General features: G+C 34.2%; 1 protein-coding gene across 1 annotated transcript; it reads right to left on the bottom strand.

Moving 5' to 3' along the window:
- Positions 1 to 10,423: 10,423 nt before the first annotated feature.
- LOC126841271 (transcription factor MafB) lies at positions 10,424 to 15,192 on the bottom strand. Its single transcript, XM_050577625.1, has 2 exons — positions 13,632 to 15,192; positions 10,424 to 10,712 (listed from the first exon to the last, which is right to left on the bottom strand). The coding sequence occupies exon 1, from the start codon at positions 14,942 to 14,944 to the stop codon at positions 13,673 to 13,675; it is 1,272 nt and encodes a 423-aa protein (XP_050433582.1). The 5' UTR covers positions 14,945 to 15,192; the 3' UTR covers positions 10,424 to 10,712; positions 13,632 to 13,672.
- Positions 15,193 to 17,558: the final 2,366 nt, after the last annotated feature.

Below are 17,558 nucleotides of genomic sequence, written 5' to 3'. Positions count from 1 at the left end.
TAATGAGAATATATATACAGTAGGGATTCGCAAAAGGTCTGGTATAATATAAACCAGAATAGAATTGCCAGTATTACAGCCATTATTGTTGGGCTGTTACAATAATATTACATCAGTGTCCTGCTGCATTTTCGGTGACCACCGACCGCACGCTTTACATATAATAATAATAATAGTAATATTATTATAATAATATAATATATACCGTACGATTTATGACGAACCCAAAAGCGATCAGTAAGTAGGTAGTGAATTTTCCAGACTGGAGTCTGGCCGACATTATTGTTTTTCTTATATTTCGACGAAAAAAGAAGAGAAGAAAAAAAAAGCATTACGGTTTGGCGTATAATAATATAATATATAACAATATAATAATAATAATAATAGTACTTGTTTTGTGTTTGAACGATTGGGTGAAGTTGGTGTGCCCGAGTATGTGTAACGAAGCGAGTCTTATGACCGGCTCATAATAATATGTCACGCGCTTGTATTTATGTGTACATACCAAAACTTAAAAAAAAAAAAAAAAATACTTATAACAATAAAAAAAAATATAATATACCAATGGGCTACAATGTATTTGTGCGTGTGTCGGTCGTAAGTAACCCTTTAAATTGTCCCTATAGACAAAACACTGTCAATAAAGTGGACAGCTGATGTTTTTTAACAGCAGCACTTTGTTGTGTATTATATGGGATTTGTATTTTATGCCCGGTTTCGGTTGTCGATAAAAAAAAATATATATGGCCCGAGGCACGAACGGTAACTAATATTGACTCTTTTTTTTTGTTTTGCTTTCAACAAATCAACGTTTTTCGACTTATCATTGTTTTGTTTTTTGGGAGGGGGGGCGATGTTTAAGGAGTTATTCTTAAAAAAAACAAAGTTAATCCGTAAAGTCATCGTTTTGCAAGTACAATAACAATATATCCTAAATCGTTGAAAATCCCTTTCTTTGTCCTAGACAACCATATACTTGGATATACTTGAAAGTATGAATTTACAACTTAAAACAGCAGCTATTTTGGTATCGATAGCGGATGTAAGGTTTTTTGTTGGAAATTAACACATACACTCTGAGCTCCTGAATCCGGATTGATAAAATTACATTATTTATTTTCAAAATACAAATTAGTAATTTTTATCAAAAATTGTGTTTTTGATAAAAAAAATATTATTATTTATTCGAAGAGAACAAATAAATAATTTCGCCATTACAGGCAAGCAGTACAGAATTTGACATTAGTAACAAAACATGACTAAAACTAAAAAAATTTTAATTTTAAAAGAAGACATTATCAAACGAATCATAACATATATTAAACATAATTATTGAGCAAGAATCTTGGCTAGGAAATCATAAAAAATGATCCAATTTTGATTAATAACTGGTGTTTCTTTACTCCTACAAAAAGGGAGCATTTAATGCCATTAATACAAATATAATTGCTACTACACCAAGCTTGAAATCTGTCTAAATCAGCTTGCAATTGCATAAAATCATTAACATTATTTATTTCATGGTATAGCTTTGAGTCATCAGCAAAACAAAGGTACTTACAGCGATAAAAAATTTTATCTAAATCGTTCTTAGAATGATCTTAGAATTTAAGAAAGTTAATTTTTTTTTCCTAGTGGATCCCACATATTTTGTCAAGACACAGGCAATGTTTAATAGTGTGATTAATCCAAGTTATGGACCGTGCACCGTTTTGTTTACATTTACTTAAAAGGCGTGTGTGTGTGTGAGTGTGTGTTTGATTTAGAGAGAGAGAGAAAGTGAGATCACAAGACAATCCGGGTTGACTCAAGTGTAGAGTGTTATATTATAACAATGTAGGCACCGCTATTAAATTGTTAATGATTTTTTAACCGTATCGCGATGACACTCTTTTCGAGAGCACCTTTTGGGGAACGGATAGGCGGCCGCGTGCAAGACAATTGATCCGATGACGGCGGCAATCATTATCGGACTCTCATCCCCCTTATCCTCTTCCACCACCACTACCCCAACCACCCTATCCTTATCCATATCCCTATCCCTATCCTTTTACATTCCGCCGCAAGGGGACCACCACCGTCTCGGAGTGAATATCTTTAAAAGTCCGGCCGGTCGAGTGGCGATGCGCCCCGGCATCCCCCGGCGGTCTCGCCCTGTTCTCGTGTGCCACACACAAGAGGGTAGGTAACAATATGAAAAATGAAAAAACAAGTAAAAAAAAAAAAAAAAAACCGCCGGTATTTATGACGTCACACAACGAGTTTGAAAATTACAGATTTTACACACTGATACATCACGTTTGAGCGGTCGGGCCAAGTGGTGCTCGTGCGGCCTGGCGAATCCAGCATAACGTGACATTTTATTAGTCGACAACCGCTGTACAGGGTGTACGTTTTTTTTTTTTTTACAAAGTGATCCACTCCATACTATATATATATACGTGTATAGGGTTTAATCGGTAACAGACAGAGAGGAGAGTGAAGGGTCCGGCGCAAGAACCGGCTATCTCCGTTTTTTTTTTTTATCAAAAGCTGTATTTTTATGGAAAAACGATTAGAATCGGACTGTTATCTAAAAAGATGTTACAAAACACCTTTGTTTTCCCCGTCAGCAATGGTAAAGGGAAAAACACACAGCATGTAACAAAAGTATTCCTAGAGAATAAAGCAGTACAATGGTATGCACAATGGAGATGGTGCATAATATTTTCTTCTAGTAAACTGATCTTAGCTAAAACGGCTTTTAAATATATTTATTACGCTTGGATACTATAACTATAATCATTATGTGTTTATCATTTTGTTATCAATTATCACTAAAAGTGTGTAAACGAAATTTATTACCAATAACTGACCGAAATACTGCATTTTGTACCAAGTTTATGCTACAGTTTATGTGTATGGAGGAGTATTAGGGAATTATGGAAGTTAATTATTATAGATAGTGGATTAGAGATAATATATTAGAGACACTAGATTGCAGGACATATCCATGTATTGATGTATGTGCGTGAAGTGTGGATACTCTTAACATTGCAGATACCGCTCGTCTATTTAGAAGGGCAGAAAAATGTAATAAAATATTCTCGATTTAAAATGATACCTAATGAAATACATAGTTTACCATTTAAGTTTCAAAAGTAGATTGGACGGATTCGAGACACTCCAACATATTGTTATAATATAGATTATAGTGTACAATACTATAATAATAATCGATTGTGGTAATGACTTCACCAACAAATGTGCCACTGGCCAGATTTCAGAAGGGGGGGAGACGCTCTAGGTGTACTCAAAACTCTTCAAGTGTGAATTAGGAATTTAAACATTTCCTAAAAGAATTAGTGATATTGTCACACAATCTATGATGTATAGTTTAAATGTTTTTTTTTTGTTTCATTAAAAAAAAATTCTATAAAAACTACACTAAACTTTACTGAAACTTTTCACGATACCTTTTTTCTTTGTTTCGAGCAATTATTATTCAAATGTGTTCAAGTGCATTGTAATAAGCAGGTTTCGGATGATCCAGCGAACCCGTTTAAGTATTTATACTGTACAAATAAAATTATGAGATTTATAATTAATGACATTGTACGTGCCCTTCGTTTAAACAACGTTATTACACGTGGTAACAAACACTGTTAACCCATTTAACTGTACTTTATTGTGTTAGTTTTGTAATAATATATACTATTGTAAATGTTTGATGGTAATATTATATACCTATAGGCTGTACATAAAAATATAGGTTTATAATTTGTATTTTAATTATACCTACATAGGTGCATAATGTACACAATCAGCTTGACGACAAGTGTAAGCAGAAAAAAGGACTATATTGTACTATAATATTTTGTTTTTAATTAAACATACTTTGTTTTTGGTCCGATAAAATTAAATTGATTCCTAATTATTATTATTAGATATTGTACAAGCAAGTTTTATTCGAATGTTTTTTTTTTAATAATTTCCTTATTCAACTGAATATTGCACTTTATATTATACATTGTACATAATATATATACACGGGTTTCCTCGTCGTAATCACAAATCGTTGATCGCATGCAGCTTAAACTTTAACACCGATTTAAATATTATTATGAACCTGTTACAACAAATGCATAGGTCATCTGTATAACCCATTAATACATTTTATTATATTTTGCAAGCACTTTAGACGCCATGCGAACGAGATATTGTTTACGACGATGAAAAGTGCATTAAGTTTTTTCTGAGAAATTCGTTTTAAGTGTGTGTGTGTAAAAAATTTTTTTTAAAAAAATATGTATAACAACAATACAGTCAGACCGTCCCACGTTTTTAGCGTTAATTTTATCATCGACCGAGTGCAAATATTATCGTACACGCTTTTTATTATTATACATAATATTATGTACTATATTTATATATCACCACTGGTTTCGGCCAACAACAATGTAGTACCTATAATTGGGTAACAACACTTGGCAATATAAGTAACCTTAAAGATAATAGTATGCACTCTTACCGGGAAATCATATTGTTATTCGTATTCAACGCAAATAAAGACTAAAAATATAAAGTTTAGCGATTATTAAAAAAAAAATCGTTATTTTTCGGTTTCTTACAAAACAAAATAATTCCAACATTGATTAAAAAAAAACCTTATATTTCATAGCAAATCGATCAACCAACAAATTTCAATCGGTGAACTACTTTTTCTTGGAAAACTATTGTAATTTCAGTAAATCAATTAGACAATTAGTCAATCAATTAGACAAAAAAAAAAAAATGGAAAAGAAACAGTCCATACCTTAGTCCTGATCAACATACTAAAAGCCCCCAAGCCTACCCCTTGTGCGTAGCCTTCCATCCCTTGAAAAGGGGTGGCGCGACCATCTTGCCTATTCTTCTTATACCTCGATAACCATTAGACTTACGGGTAAAGTGTAAAGGACAAAAATTAAAGGCCGTCAAATTTACCACAGGAATATGTTTTATACTTAAATTATCACAAAATAGCCTTAAGTACAAGTTGAAGAAAAAATAAATGTAATTTCCCAGATCTGAACGCGTGTAATAATATTGTGTAAACGTTCCGTTTGTTTAAGTTAATTGCCAGCTTTAAGCACAGTTGTAAGGTATAGGTAAAGTCAGGGGGTTGGGCAATTACTTTAACCAATTACAAGCTACAACTAGTCACATCTGACTATTGTTGTAACCCATTAAAATTTTAGCATATCATTTTTGTAACCGATTACAAGTCAAGAGTTAAGTAAACCAAGTTACATTTAAGGTTCCACATGTTGTATAGGTACATGCTTGACTTGTCTGTCTAAAAAAAGTTTAATCAAATATCAATTTATACCATATTCTTTTTTTAACTTTTCATCGACCCCCTTTTTTATTTCTTTTTTTTTTATTCACCGCTATAGTATGCGATCATCGGCAACGCGACCGACGGTATGCGGGTTTCAAAAAAAAGTTGGCCCTTAAAAAAAATTTTAAAAATACACACATAATATTATTATCTCTGCGCGAATAACACATATAAAAAGTATTGCGGCCGTGCTATTGAGCGTAAACAGCTTACGTCAGGTGTCGATAACAAATATTGGTGCAACAAGTCCAAGGTTGACAGTGTTAAATGTGTGTGTGTGTGTTTCAAAATCCATAATACAGATGTAAGTATAAAAACGCGCGTGCCAAGACAAAATACGGTTTTTGGATTTCCAAAACAATTACCGGAAATCACAGCATCGTCCTTTGCCGGTTTTTGTACTTGCACTCAAATTGTATACCTATCTATTTCTATTTACCGTAGGCAGCTCTACTGAGTAAGCAATGTATACAACATTTTAAGACTTATTAAGCAGGTAATGCAAATACAAGTTGCAAATACTTTGTAAATATTTTTATAAAAAAAAAAAAAGATGTTTTATTTTATTTCCATTTTAGGGGAAATTGAGAAGCCCCCGTGGCAAAGTACTGAGTCTGAAATGTATACATTTAAATTGTTAACAAATAAATAATATTTGATGGTTATACATTTTTAATAAATTATTGTTCCTAAACCATTTTTTTTTTTTGCTTTTCCTGTAAAATTGCTATTTTTGGAAAATTTAAAACTGATCAAAATGATCAACAATTTATTGATTTTCAAATATCTTATAAATGTTTTACAAATCAAGTCGATGACGCTCTGAAAAATCACACAAAAAAAAACAATTAAGATATCTGACAATCTTATAATATTGTAAAATAGCATAAACAAAACTAGGAATTTTCAATAATTTTTTGAGAACATAATATTCGATTACCCTGTATAATTATAATAATAGAAATATGTTCTACTTTTATATTGGTAAACGTGTAAGTCCAAATAGTTTTAAACTAGGTATCTTTATGGAATTTTAAGCAGCAGTCGGTGTTGGACGCAAAACAATATTTTGAGATAGCATTGTTATAGGTGCGTAGTTAGGATAAACGGGTATTGTTTTAAGCTTTTTAAGTTCATATAAAAAGTATTATCTTTATTTTGGTTATAGAATGCACGAATGTAGATTTTGCTGCCGCAAAGCGTAGGTGGAACAGACGAGGTATACCGCCATAATATAACTATTGCTGTACTGCACCATATGCCAAATCAATGAGATAATAATATAACGCAAAATTTTAATTAATACTAACCTTATAATAAATGTGTAGTAGTAGTAGCACAGTATATAAGTGTAAATAAAAAACGAACACAGATAAGACAACACACAAGGACATTGACACACATAGTAAGGTGGCAACGATAAAATATAATGATTTTGACCGCTATTAGAACACACAATAATAATATGCCAACACGTGTGAGCTATGCAGATTGCAGTAACTAATTAATTATTACTATGCGTTATATAATTATTCGTTTGATTCGTTCGGTAAATAAATTATTGCACAGTGGGAAAAAAAGATCCGTTTATAGAATAGCGCTTAAAATTAAACGCTAGTTGTAATAATATAAATAACAGAAATGTATTATGGTAATAAGACTGCTTCAAAGGAAATCCACCTGCCGTTAAGTACATACCCCTTTGCGTTAAGACTGCCCACTTTTCGAATTTGACTGTGCGCAGCTCAGCTCTTAAACGCTATATAAGAATACACAGGAGAAGATCCGTGAAGTCTGTATTACTTAGTAGCACAGCTTGAGTGACCATTTCACAAAAAAAAATGTATATTTAAACTGGTAGAAATTGTTTTTTTAAGATTAAATTTTAAAAAAAGATACTCAATACAGTACACTGTCTAAAATGGTCTTAAACCTGAAAAAAAAATGTTTTGAATTTGATTTTTCTACACAGTAAAATAATAATAGTATAACTGTGTAACTTTATTGTAACCCAAGTACTCGAAAACCGCACAATACTTATTTAGTATACAAAGATCTACTTGGTTAAAATAAAACAATAATGATTGGTCGGTATTTCATTTTAAACAATTTAATATAACCTTCTTGGTTTTATCCCACACAAGCTGGGCCGTCCACTGTAGATGTCAAAGTGCATTCACTGTACTCAACTCTCAGCCAATCTTAGGCCGCTTTAAACAATATAAAGTCATCTTTGTATTTCATAAATTATATTTGAAAAAAATTGTCAATTAAAAAGTCATCAAAGAAATTGGGCTAGGGGTAGTACGCCCCCCCCCCATCTTTACTACAAGTATTTTTGTAATTTGGGAAGGGGGTGCTATGGACCTTAGATTGGGACAGAAGTTGTTTGAAGTCTGTGAACAGAGAGATTGGGAAACAAAATATCTGTAACTGAGTTTAAGTCTTGTTCGTTGCACAAACAAAATGCATACATAATACCTACACACTGCATACTACTATTGCACATGACTCATGATATCTATTTTAATTGTTAATTAAAAGCCACTGTACCACATTGAAAGTACATCATCCTAATAATATATAGTTTATCACGGTAGAAATGCAATGTATATATATATATATATATTGTAACATAACATTGTTAATTATCATTATAAATTGTATTGATGTAGTAATATTATTATGTGGTGTTTATCTGCGCTGTACAATAAATGCACGGTGCACTATCGTGTTGCGCTATGTCGATCCTTATCGGCCATACACATGCGTTTTGACTTGACCTCATAAGAGCAAAACACAACCGGTGATAGGTATTATTGTTTAAGTATAGTGTAGTAAGGATTTGTTTGGTATTTTTCTTTTCCTTTTTTTTCAACCCTCAATCGAACCCACATAAGTGTAGACCATTTACTTCGTACTTTATTATATATTTATATATATGTATAACATCAACATCAAAATAGTTTAATTAACTTCATTTTTTTTTTTTTACCATCCATTAAAGTAATAATAATAATAATTATCATCAATGTGGTCAATTCTATACAAAACAAAAAATCAGTTTTTTTTTTAAACCGTCAATTATATAATAATAATAATAGTAAGTAATAATAAGAAAAAAAAACAATATTTTTTTTTTAATCATACAACAATACAAATAAACAAAAACAAAAAATAATATTTATATTTATAAATAATTTACAATTCAAACTTAAAAAAAATCCGTCGTGTAGTAATAATATTAATATTATCGTTGTACATCGACCGGCTTGCCAAGTCGAGCACGTTAGAAAATAGAAGACCGTCGTGAGAATAACAATTAATTTTCTCAGGAAAAATCATAATAATAACATAAGAAAATTAGGTAAGCGTAACGGCTAATTTTAATATAATATTTTAATCAGTCGATCCAACATAATCAGTTTTCAGATCTCTTAACGGGGGCGCCTAACAATAATTACTATAATAATAATAATAATATAACTCATAACATTAATCATGGTTTTAGCTTAGAGAAAAAAAACCCCCCTTATTAATTTTATCAATTTTTTTTCACTTGTCTCGATAATTGCATGAGCTATAAAAAATTTGAAAAATTTTCACGCAATTATAGTGTATAATATATTTAAAATAAACTATAGGAAATTTTGTAAAAAAAAAAAAATATTAATAAATAATTAATTAAACAAAAATCGAACACACAAGGTAAACCTAAAACGTATAGAAAAACGATTTCCTTAAAAAGTAATAATACAACATATTAACTATTATTATTAGTCACACAAAGGTCTATGACCGTTTACTATAATTGTTTTTTATTTTTATTTCTAAAATTGGTAAAATTGTTTTGTTCAATAAATTGGTAAAGTCTTCTATTTTCTTATATCATTATACATTGTATGTATAATATTACTATGCATTTAGGGATAGCCAAAAAACATTAATTTAAGAAATAAAAATAACACTTATAAAATAATATGTAATATATCTTATAATTATATATATATATATATGTATATCCTACATAATAATAATAATAACATACAAACCTGTGCATATTTCTGCAAAACTTACTATCTAAAAAAAAAAAAAGAGTTATTTTATTTATTCCATTTAAGTATAATAAGTAATAAAAAATAGCCGGTCCTAGTGCTTGTAACATTGTTGTTTTCTTTTTGGGACAACTTTAAAAAACCAAACAATAATAATAACATAATAAAAAAAACAAACAAATAGTATACAATAAAAAAAAAATTATCGAATTTAATAATAAATTAATAAAAAAAACACTGGCTGTACACAAACGGGCACTATTAATTTATATATAGGCATATATATATATATATATATATATTATTATATTTTAATCGGCCAACAAACATAGCTAATCTTATCAAATTATTAGAGTTGATTAACCGCTATTAATATTATGATCGATGCAATATAGATTTTTCATTCCATTTTTTTTTTTATTTTTACACAAACAAAGTCGATAAAATAATAATTATTATTATAAGTCTATTTATGGATTTATCTACACAATTTTTTTTTTATCCGTTTAGTGTGTTCGGTTGAAGTGTAAATAAAACAAATATAAGTAATTTTTGGGATGCTTTAGCCGTACCTAGTATGATCAATTTTTTTTCTTATTATATTTTACATGCAAATTTTGAGACATACAATATGGGCACCTACCACCTACCCCTATATCATATTATTATGTTGTAACTATACTCAGGACATACGGTTAACGCGTCGAACCTGCTCGTTAAATCGAATGGGGGAAAAATAAAAAAGTATTATAATATTTAAATATTGTATAAAAGTCACGATCGTGCTCGTTCGAGCAGTGTGTGTATGTGTAAAACGTCACAACAGCTGTTATGTGTATATTCAAAGGCGATTGGGCTTGTTTGGTTTTTTTTTTAAAGCCATATTTTGTTGTCCCGATCCGATCTGATCTTTTTAGCGCAAATGTTTTTTTATATATTTATTTATATTTTATTAGAAACGTTGCCCGATTGATTTTTTTTTTTGGTTTTACAATTATTATTCCTAAAAAAAAAAAAACGTTAACGGGCAACCGCTAAGAACGCCTACCTAAGATTACTGGTAATTATAACTTTATTTATATTTATATATATATATATAATTATTAGTCTTGTTCATCTTTTTTTCCCCTACGCATGTCTTCTGTTTGTGTCAATTTTATTCGTTTATAAAATTATATTATTCACACACACACACACATATAATTATTATTATGTACAAAACGTGTCGTTTCCGAGTTGGGATTCACGTCCTCGAAATCCTGGAACTTCCGCCGTTACCGGAAGTAGGTAAACACCTAAAAAAAAAAAAAAATAAACAGTCGGTCAAAGTTTGTATCGTTTTTCTTTTTTCTCTCTTATGTCTGCACCGTTACAATTAGCCGATAATAGCCGTAGGTATTTGGCCGCATTTGGTCTTTTAAAAAGTGGTACAATATAAAACTTAAACGTGCGGTTTAAGCTACTGCTGAATGGGAGGTCGTTACCGGCAGTCTCGAGCGGGCAGTAAAAGTGAGAGAGAGAAAAAAATAAGAGGGATATGCCGGGAGGTGGTCGGGACACTCTGGAAACATCAATCGTACAATTACTGATTTTTTTTCCCTTCCCTTCCGCACCCTTGTGGCGATAAATACCCGCAATGAGTCGGTTGTAGTAACGACCACCGAAAGATTGTGCAGAGCAAAGTCTGGCTATCGTAGGTTAGGTTTGAAGAATAGGAGATACACAGAGAAACGGTCAATCGCTTATACAACCGTCGTTATAGGTACCTACGGGAACTATTGCAAACATCTTAGACTCGAAGAATGATGCTCAAGTTCCGGTTAGAGCTTTATTGTAAGATGTATTGACCCTTCGCCGCATGCAAGTGTTGCAAAGGAATAGATCTGACAAAATAAATATCAACCATAATCAATAAATTATGTCAATATAAATAACCTAATGCATATATGCAGTGAAGGCTTAATTTAGAATGTATTGATTGGGGGAAAAAATGTCTCTTTAGAAAATTTGTCTATTTTAATGTAATACACAAACAGCGTGTTTCGATCAAAATGATTTGGCCAAAATCAATAGTGTACTTCTTAAAAGTGTCTATTCCTTTGTGAATATGTCTTACACAAGACTTTAAGACAGAGGAACAAGTATAGGGGAGGGGGGGGCTTGAGAATACAGGGTGATCGATTTAACGTGAGACACGCATTTTCTCTGGAAATAATAAAATAAACGGTGTACAAAATTTTCGCCTCTAACGTTTCACCGTTTAAAGACAGTGATAGAGCTTTAGAAAATACTAAAAAGAAAACGTTAATTTGAGTAGTAAATTTTATAATAATGCTGAACCTTCCTAGTTCCTACTTATTGTAATTATTTTAAAGATTATTAGTATTATTATTATTGTTGTTGTTATGTTTTAAGACAATTTTCTCAGTGCACTTTATCATACCATTAAGTGGTAAACGCGTCCCTTTTTAGCCGTACCAGTAGGTACGGCAGAGATAACCGAACCGTGTCTTATGAACTTAAAAAAAAAATACGAACAAATCAATTTCCCGCGCCCTCTTAAATGGGCCGGACGTCGTCGGCACGCCGAATGCCTGACGACCGCAAATTCCTTTTATATGTGACTTTAGCCAACCCTCATATCATTATAATAATATATTTTTTCCCAAACCCCTTAAGTGTGCCTGCTCGCACACCTCGGTACAAAATAGTATGATCAACCGTCCGGCACTAAGAGCTCAAAGTACAAAAACAAAACCAGTAACTAGGTACCTTCAGGACACACTTAACTTACTATAGGTACCTACTATAAAATGTATAAAATCTACTTTTTCAGACTGGAATTATTACCACAGATCAGTACTGCAACGCATTTGTGCCCAAGAAGAGACTGACGATAATATTTAGTAAGAGTATACTCTTAGGGTACATCAAAACGTTGTATTCTACTGAGGCAAACAGCTATAAGAATTTGTAAACGTTTTAAGGTACCTAATTGTCCCCTGTAATAGACCCGGACTGGAAAGGCTCCAATAAAGCTAGGTTTGGACCTAACCAGATTTGGCGTTGGTTTTCATAAACCAATTTTAACCTAAAAATAGCTACCCTCTGTGCTTTTTTTTTTTTATAACTCTAATAGTGTTAAAATCACTTTCAAACAAACGCTTTGGTGCGAAACTGTAGATGGTAAACATTGTAAATAGTATAAATAAATTATAAATAATTGTATATAATCTACAGGTAATTTTGTTTAATCGATTAGGATATTTATTATTATGATATGGTTATAAAACTAACAAAAATATTTTCAAAATAATTACTGCAAAATTACTACTTTTTTTAATCAAGTTTCCAGCATGTTTAATCATGTTATCTTTATTTTTCACTGTACACTGATGGGGTACTATATCTAAGGAGTATGCCACACAAGCTTGGAACTAATTCAAAAAGTTATAGCGTGCTTTAATTTTTTGACAAAAAAAATGTGTAAACGTTTAGGATGTTTTTATCGAGTGTAAAAGGTAAGGAGTAAAGTTTTTCAATCTTGGCCTTGTAAAAAAACCTCTTGGGAACGATTTGTGGTCTATAGATTTGCTACATGAAAAAACCTGACCTTCCTACCCACAACAAACTTCTCGGCCCCACGTCGAATCAAAGATGAAGGTATCCACAAAGACTGTACTCATCGCTGTACTAATATTAAAGAACACTCAAGTGATACACAAGTTCTTTGACAACTTTACCGGGTTATGTAAAAAATTGGGTTTTAATAATGGAAAAATTGCAAATTTAATTTATTTAATTACAATAAAGTAAAATATTTAAATGAAAATCGGCTTCCCATATAACATAGTAAATAAGCAAAACAACTCGAATCTTTTTAAAGAATTTGAAATTAGACCATCCTAAATTTTGACTGGCTTTTTGGTATAAAATAAACTAACAAAATGACTTTTACTCATACAAAATATTATTTAAATTAAAAAAAAATACCTTGAAGCTCATACAAATTAACCGGTTTATTAATTTACGTGGACAAAATTGATTAAAACCTCTTTTTTCTTAAATGTCGCCTGTACAAAACTCCTTAAAAAACAGACCGCGTGCAAACCCCTTAAGTTTTTATATAAAAAAATGATGCTAGTTAAGGCGTCCTCGCCTAAGTTGTTTATTATCTATAAGTCTAAGTAGTGTTTATCGTGGTGGACACTTACTTGGATATCCAAAGGGCGGACGCGTACGACCTCCTTCTCTGTCACAGGTAGAGCTCGGTAGGGTTGTTGGGGTTGTTGGCGTTGGTGCCGCCGCCGCCGCCGGCGTTCATCGACTCCCTGGCCGCGCTCAACGTTGAACACCGCTGCTTGTACAGGTCCCTCTCCTGCATGATCCTCGCCAGCTCCATTTTCACCTTCTGCAGGTCGGCCAACAGCGCTTGATTGGCGTTCTCCAGCTCGATGCGCTGGTTCATGCGCTTGGTGCGGCAGCTCTGCGCGTACCCGCGGTTCTTCAGCGTCCGCCTCTTCTGCTTGAGCCGGGCGATCTCCTCCTTGGAGATGCCCTGCAGCCGCTTGTTGAGGTCGCGGACGGGCAGCTGCAGCAGCAGGTCGTCGTTGATCAGGTCGTCGGACGAGCCGCCGCTGCGGGTACACCCTCCCCGGGAACTCATTGGCGACAACACGCTGCCGCTGGACACGCTCATCGACCGGTGATGGTGGCCGCCGTGGTGCATCATGCCGCCGCCGCTGGACGTCGGGCTCATCTCGTCCTGGTGGTGACGTCTGTACGACGACGACGACCCGTTGCTGGGCTGTATGACGGTGGCGTGCTGATGCTGCGCCATGTTCCACTCGGCCACGGACACCGCCGCCGGCTGTTGGTGGTGATGGTGCTGTTGTTGTTGTTGTTGTTGTTGCTGTTGTTGCTGTTGTTGCTGTTGCTGTTGCATCTCTTCGCTGCCGGCGTACGACGGCCTCAGGTCCAACGGCTCTTGTCCCTGCCGCAGCGATTGCGTCAGCCACGACGTCATGTCTTCCATGAAGCCCGGCTGCCGGATCGGAGTGGCCGGCGGCGGCGACGAGCTGACGGGCGGCGTGTCCGGCGGCGTGCCGGGAGTGTTCGGGTATATCATGGAACCGTCGGCGGACACTTTGACGGCGCCGTTGGCGGTGATGAGCACGCCGGCTGCAGCGGCGGCGGCGGCGGCGGCTGCGGCGGCGGCCGCGTGACCGTGGATCACCATGTTCGGATGGTGATGGTGGTGATGGTGGTGGGACGCCGGGTACTCCTGTTCGCATCCGGGCGGCGTAAGCAGATAATGAGGCGGCGGCGACTGGACGAGCGCCACGCCGCCGCCGGTGATGGGCATCGACGGCAAACGGGTCCTGTGGTGATCCGGGTGCTGGTGGTGATGGTGGTAATAGTCGGCCGACGGGATTTCGCGCTTCACCGTCGCCGCGGTCGTGTCCAGGTGGTCCAGCACGAACTCTTGGACGTACTCGTCGGCCAGTCGCGGGTCGTCCGCTTCCATGTTGCGCGTGTGTATTAAAACGGTTTAATTGAAAATAACAAACAAAAATAAAAAAACAAAAACTCTAAACGAGCGCGCGCGGGTCTGACGTGGGTAGCAGCAAGCACGGGGTTGCGTTTACATCGCAATCGAAGCTGGCTAAACACGACGCGATCGGTACTATATAATAACGCTGTGGTGTGCACTGCTGCGTGGACTCGGAAAATCGGTGGTGTCTCGCGGGCGCGTCAAGGCTCGACCGATGCAGTTTCCGCAATGCCGGCGGCCAAGAGCGGCGCTCGCGAACGGCGACGGGCGTCGCTTACCGACCGCCGTTCAGTGGGTGGGACGGCCGGCGTCCATTGGCCCGTGCGGCCGCCGTTGCCCGCCCCGGGGTACGCGTATATTACCTAGCCGTAATTAGGACGCCGCCGCCACCGCCGCCGCCACAGCCGCAGCCGCCGTTTTTGGGCCTTTGCGAGAGGCCGAGATCAAGGTCAACCCCGGACCGAAGTCTGACTCTTCTTTGTAGGTATCTATAAAGATTATATTAACAAATTAATAAATGATAACAATAAAAAAGTAGGTAGTTATTAAAAAAATATTTACGAAAACAATAAGTAAATTTTATGACTTTTAAAAAAATATGTTAAATTTTTCATCAAATATGAACAAATCAGAACTCAATTTCTATTGAAAATGTTCTTCAACACCATCAACAAAAAAACAGCTATCCTCAAAAGTTCACCTTAGTCTATACCTTTTTTTTCTATTCCATAAAATAATTTACAATTTGTTATTACATAATCTGCAAGTAAATTTGAAGACATATTAAAGTATCTATCTACCTATACACACATGGCACGGATGACCCGGAGAGAGGGCTAACGTTCACTATTGGCATTTCAGAATTGAACTTAATAATAGGTTACAACTAGCTAAGATTCTGGTTGGAAAAACTCAAACTGCCATTGGCATTAAAATATATATTTGTTTGTACATTTCATTCAGCCAAATCAACAGAGATAATATATTATTATAATAAACATATGGGCACACACCAAAAATGTGTTCAAGATAAAATTATAATATATAATATACACAAAACTATTATACACAGCAAACATTGAATGCCAACACAAATCGAGTTCACAGTGGCCCAGGTCAAGAAATTTAGACTATAACTTATCGTCGAGTGTCAGCTATTTTCAATTAAAAACATTATTTGCTGAAGAATTGTGTTTTGTTAATGCAATATCTATACACACACACGCGTGTATACATACTATAATAACACAATATTTATCGTTGTAGATGAATAAATTTGTTACTATTTTTTAGTCGGTGCTTCATAAAGATGAGATATAGACTCTGAGACGCATTTGTCATTGGGCAGAGTAGGTAGGCCCTGTCTACTTAGGGCGGCAGATTTTGTACTGTTTTTCTCAATAATATTATCCTTAATTTACGCCCGAAAAGAAGGAGAAGTAAACTAAATAAAATTTAGTCTTTATATTATGTTAATTTTTCAATATATTATTATAAAAAACAATATTGTAATTTTACAATAAAACTATAAAATCAACTATACAATTTTTTTTTTATTATTAATTACTGTATACTACTAATTGAACTATGACTGGCATCTATTGGCATAATTTTTATTTTTAATGTAGCTAAATACCTAACTCAAAGGTAAAGGCGTATCTGTAGACATATTATATAAGCATTGTCAATAATGTGCTTTAAAATTGTATTTTTAGATTATTAGGGTGGATACGATTGGAGTTGGTCAACAGTGTAATGGAAAAATGTTACAACAGAAATCTGTTGATCCTATTTAACCGTAGCAACTTAGAAATGTATTGAGTTCAAAGTGTAGTTACCCCCCCCCCTTTTTTTTCGAAAGGGTTTTCCTCAATAAAACAAACAATTTTTACTACAAATGTTCTAAGAAAATTGTATAGGCTAGTTTCTCTATTGAATGTATTTTGTTAAGTTTTGTTCTAATTTTATATATACCTATTAGCCACTCATTATTGTTTAATTTTATGTAATTGTCGAGATAAATTGTAATATGCAGAATCTCAATAAATAAGCAAAAAAAAAAAAAATTGTATATTTTTTGGCTCCACACACAAGTCCGTTTATCTTGTCTAATTTTCTGGGATTGAGTCCTAAAAGTTTGCTGGAAAAATATGAATAAAGAGAAGAAGTATTTCTACCCTTTCTAAGGAAAAGGCGTTTTTTTTTTTAAATTTTTTTCAAGTATGTCTATACAGTACTTCATCTATGTGGTATTCTACGTCATCCCATTCACTTTTAGCACACTAAGTACTCGGCTAATATAGATTTTTAAAATATGTATGTACTCTGTACACACTACACACGCCGTTTAACGTCGGATGATTATATAAAAACAAATTCGACATTGACCTCGACGGTTTGAGGGCATTTTCTAAAAGCCACAAAAATTCACAGAACAACCATTATTATAGGCGATGAAAACGAAAATGCTAATTCAAGCAATAAAATAATTAGTACAATATTAAATGTGTAGCATAATATATTATATTATAAGCAGAGTATATAGAGGAAAATATGATAAAACTTGACGGCTATCATCGAGCTGGCG

This window comes from Adelges cooleyi, unplaced genomic scaffold, assembly GCF_023614345.1.
Source record: "Adelges cooleyi isolate 19-005CV unplaced genomic scaffold, UGA_ACOO_1.1 ACOO_flye_CR_arks_rails_tigmint_CR_PRNA_38, whole genome shotgun sequence".
Classification (NCBI taxonomy): domain Eukaryota; kingdom Metazoa; phylum Arthropoda; class Insecta; order Hemiptera; family Adelgidae; genus Adelges; species Adelges cooleyi.
This window is presented reverse-complemented; position numbering and strand designations above follow the sequence as displayed.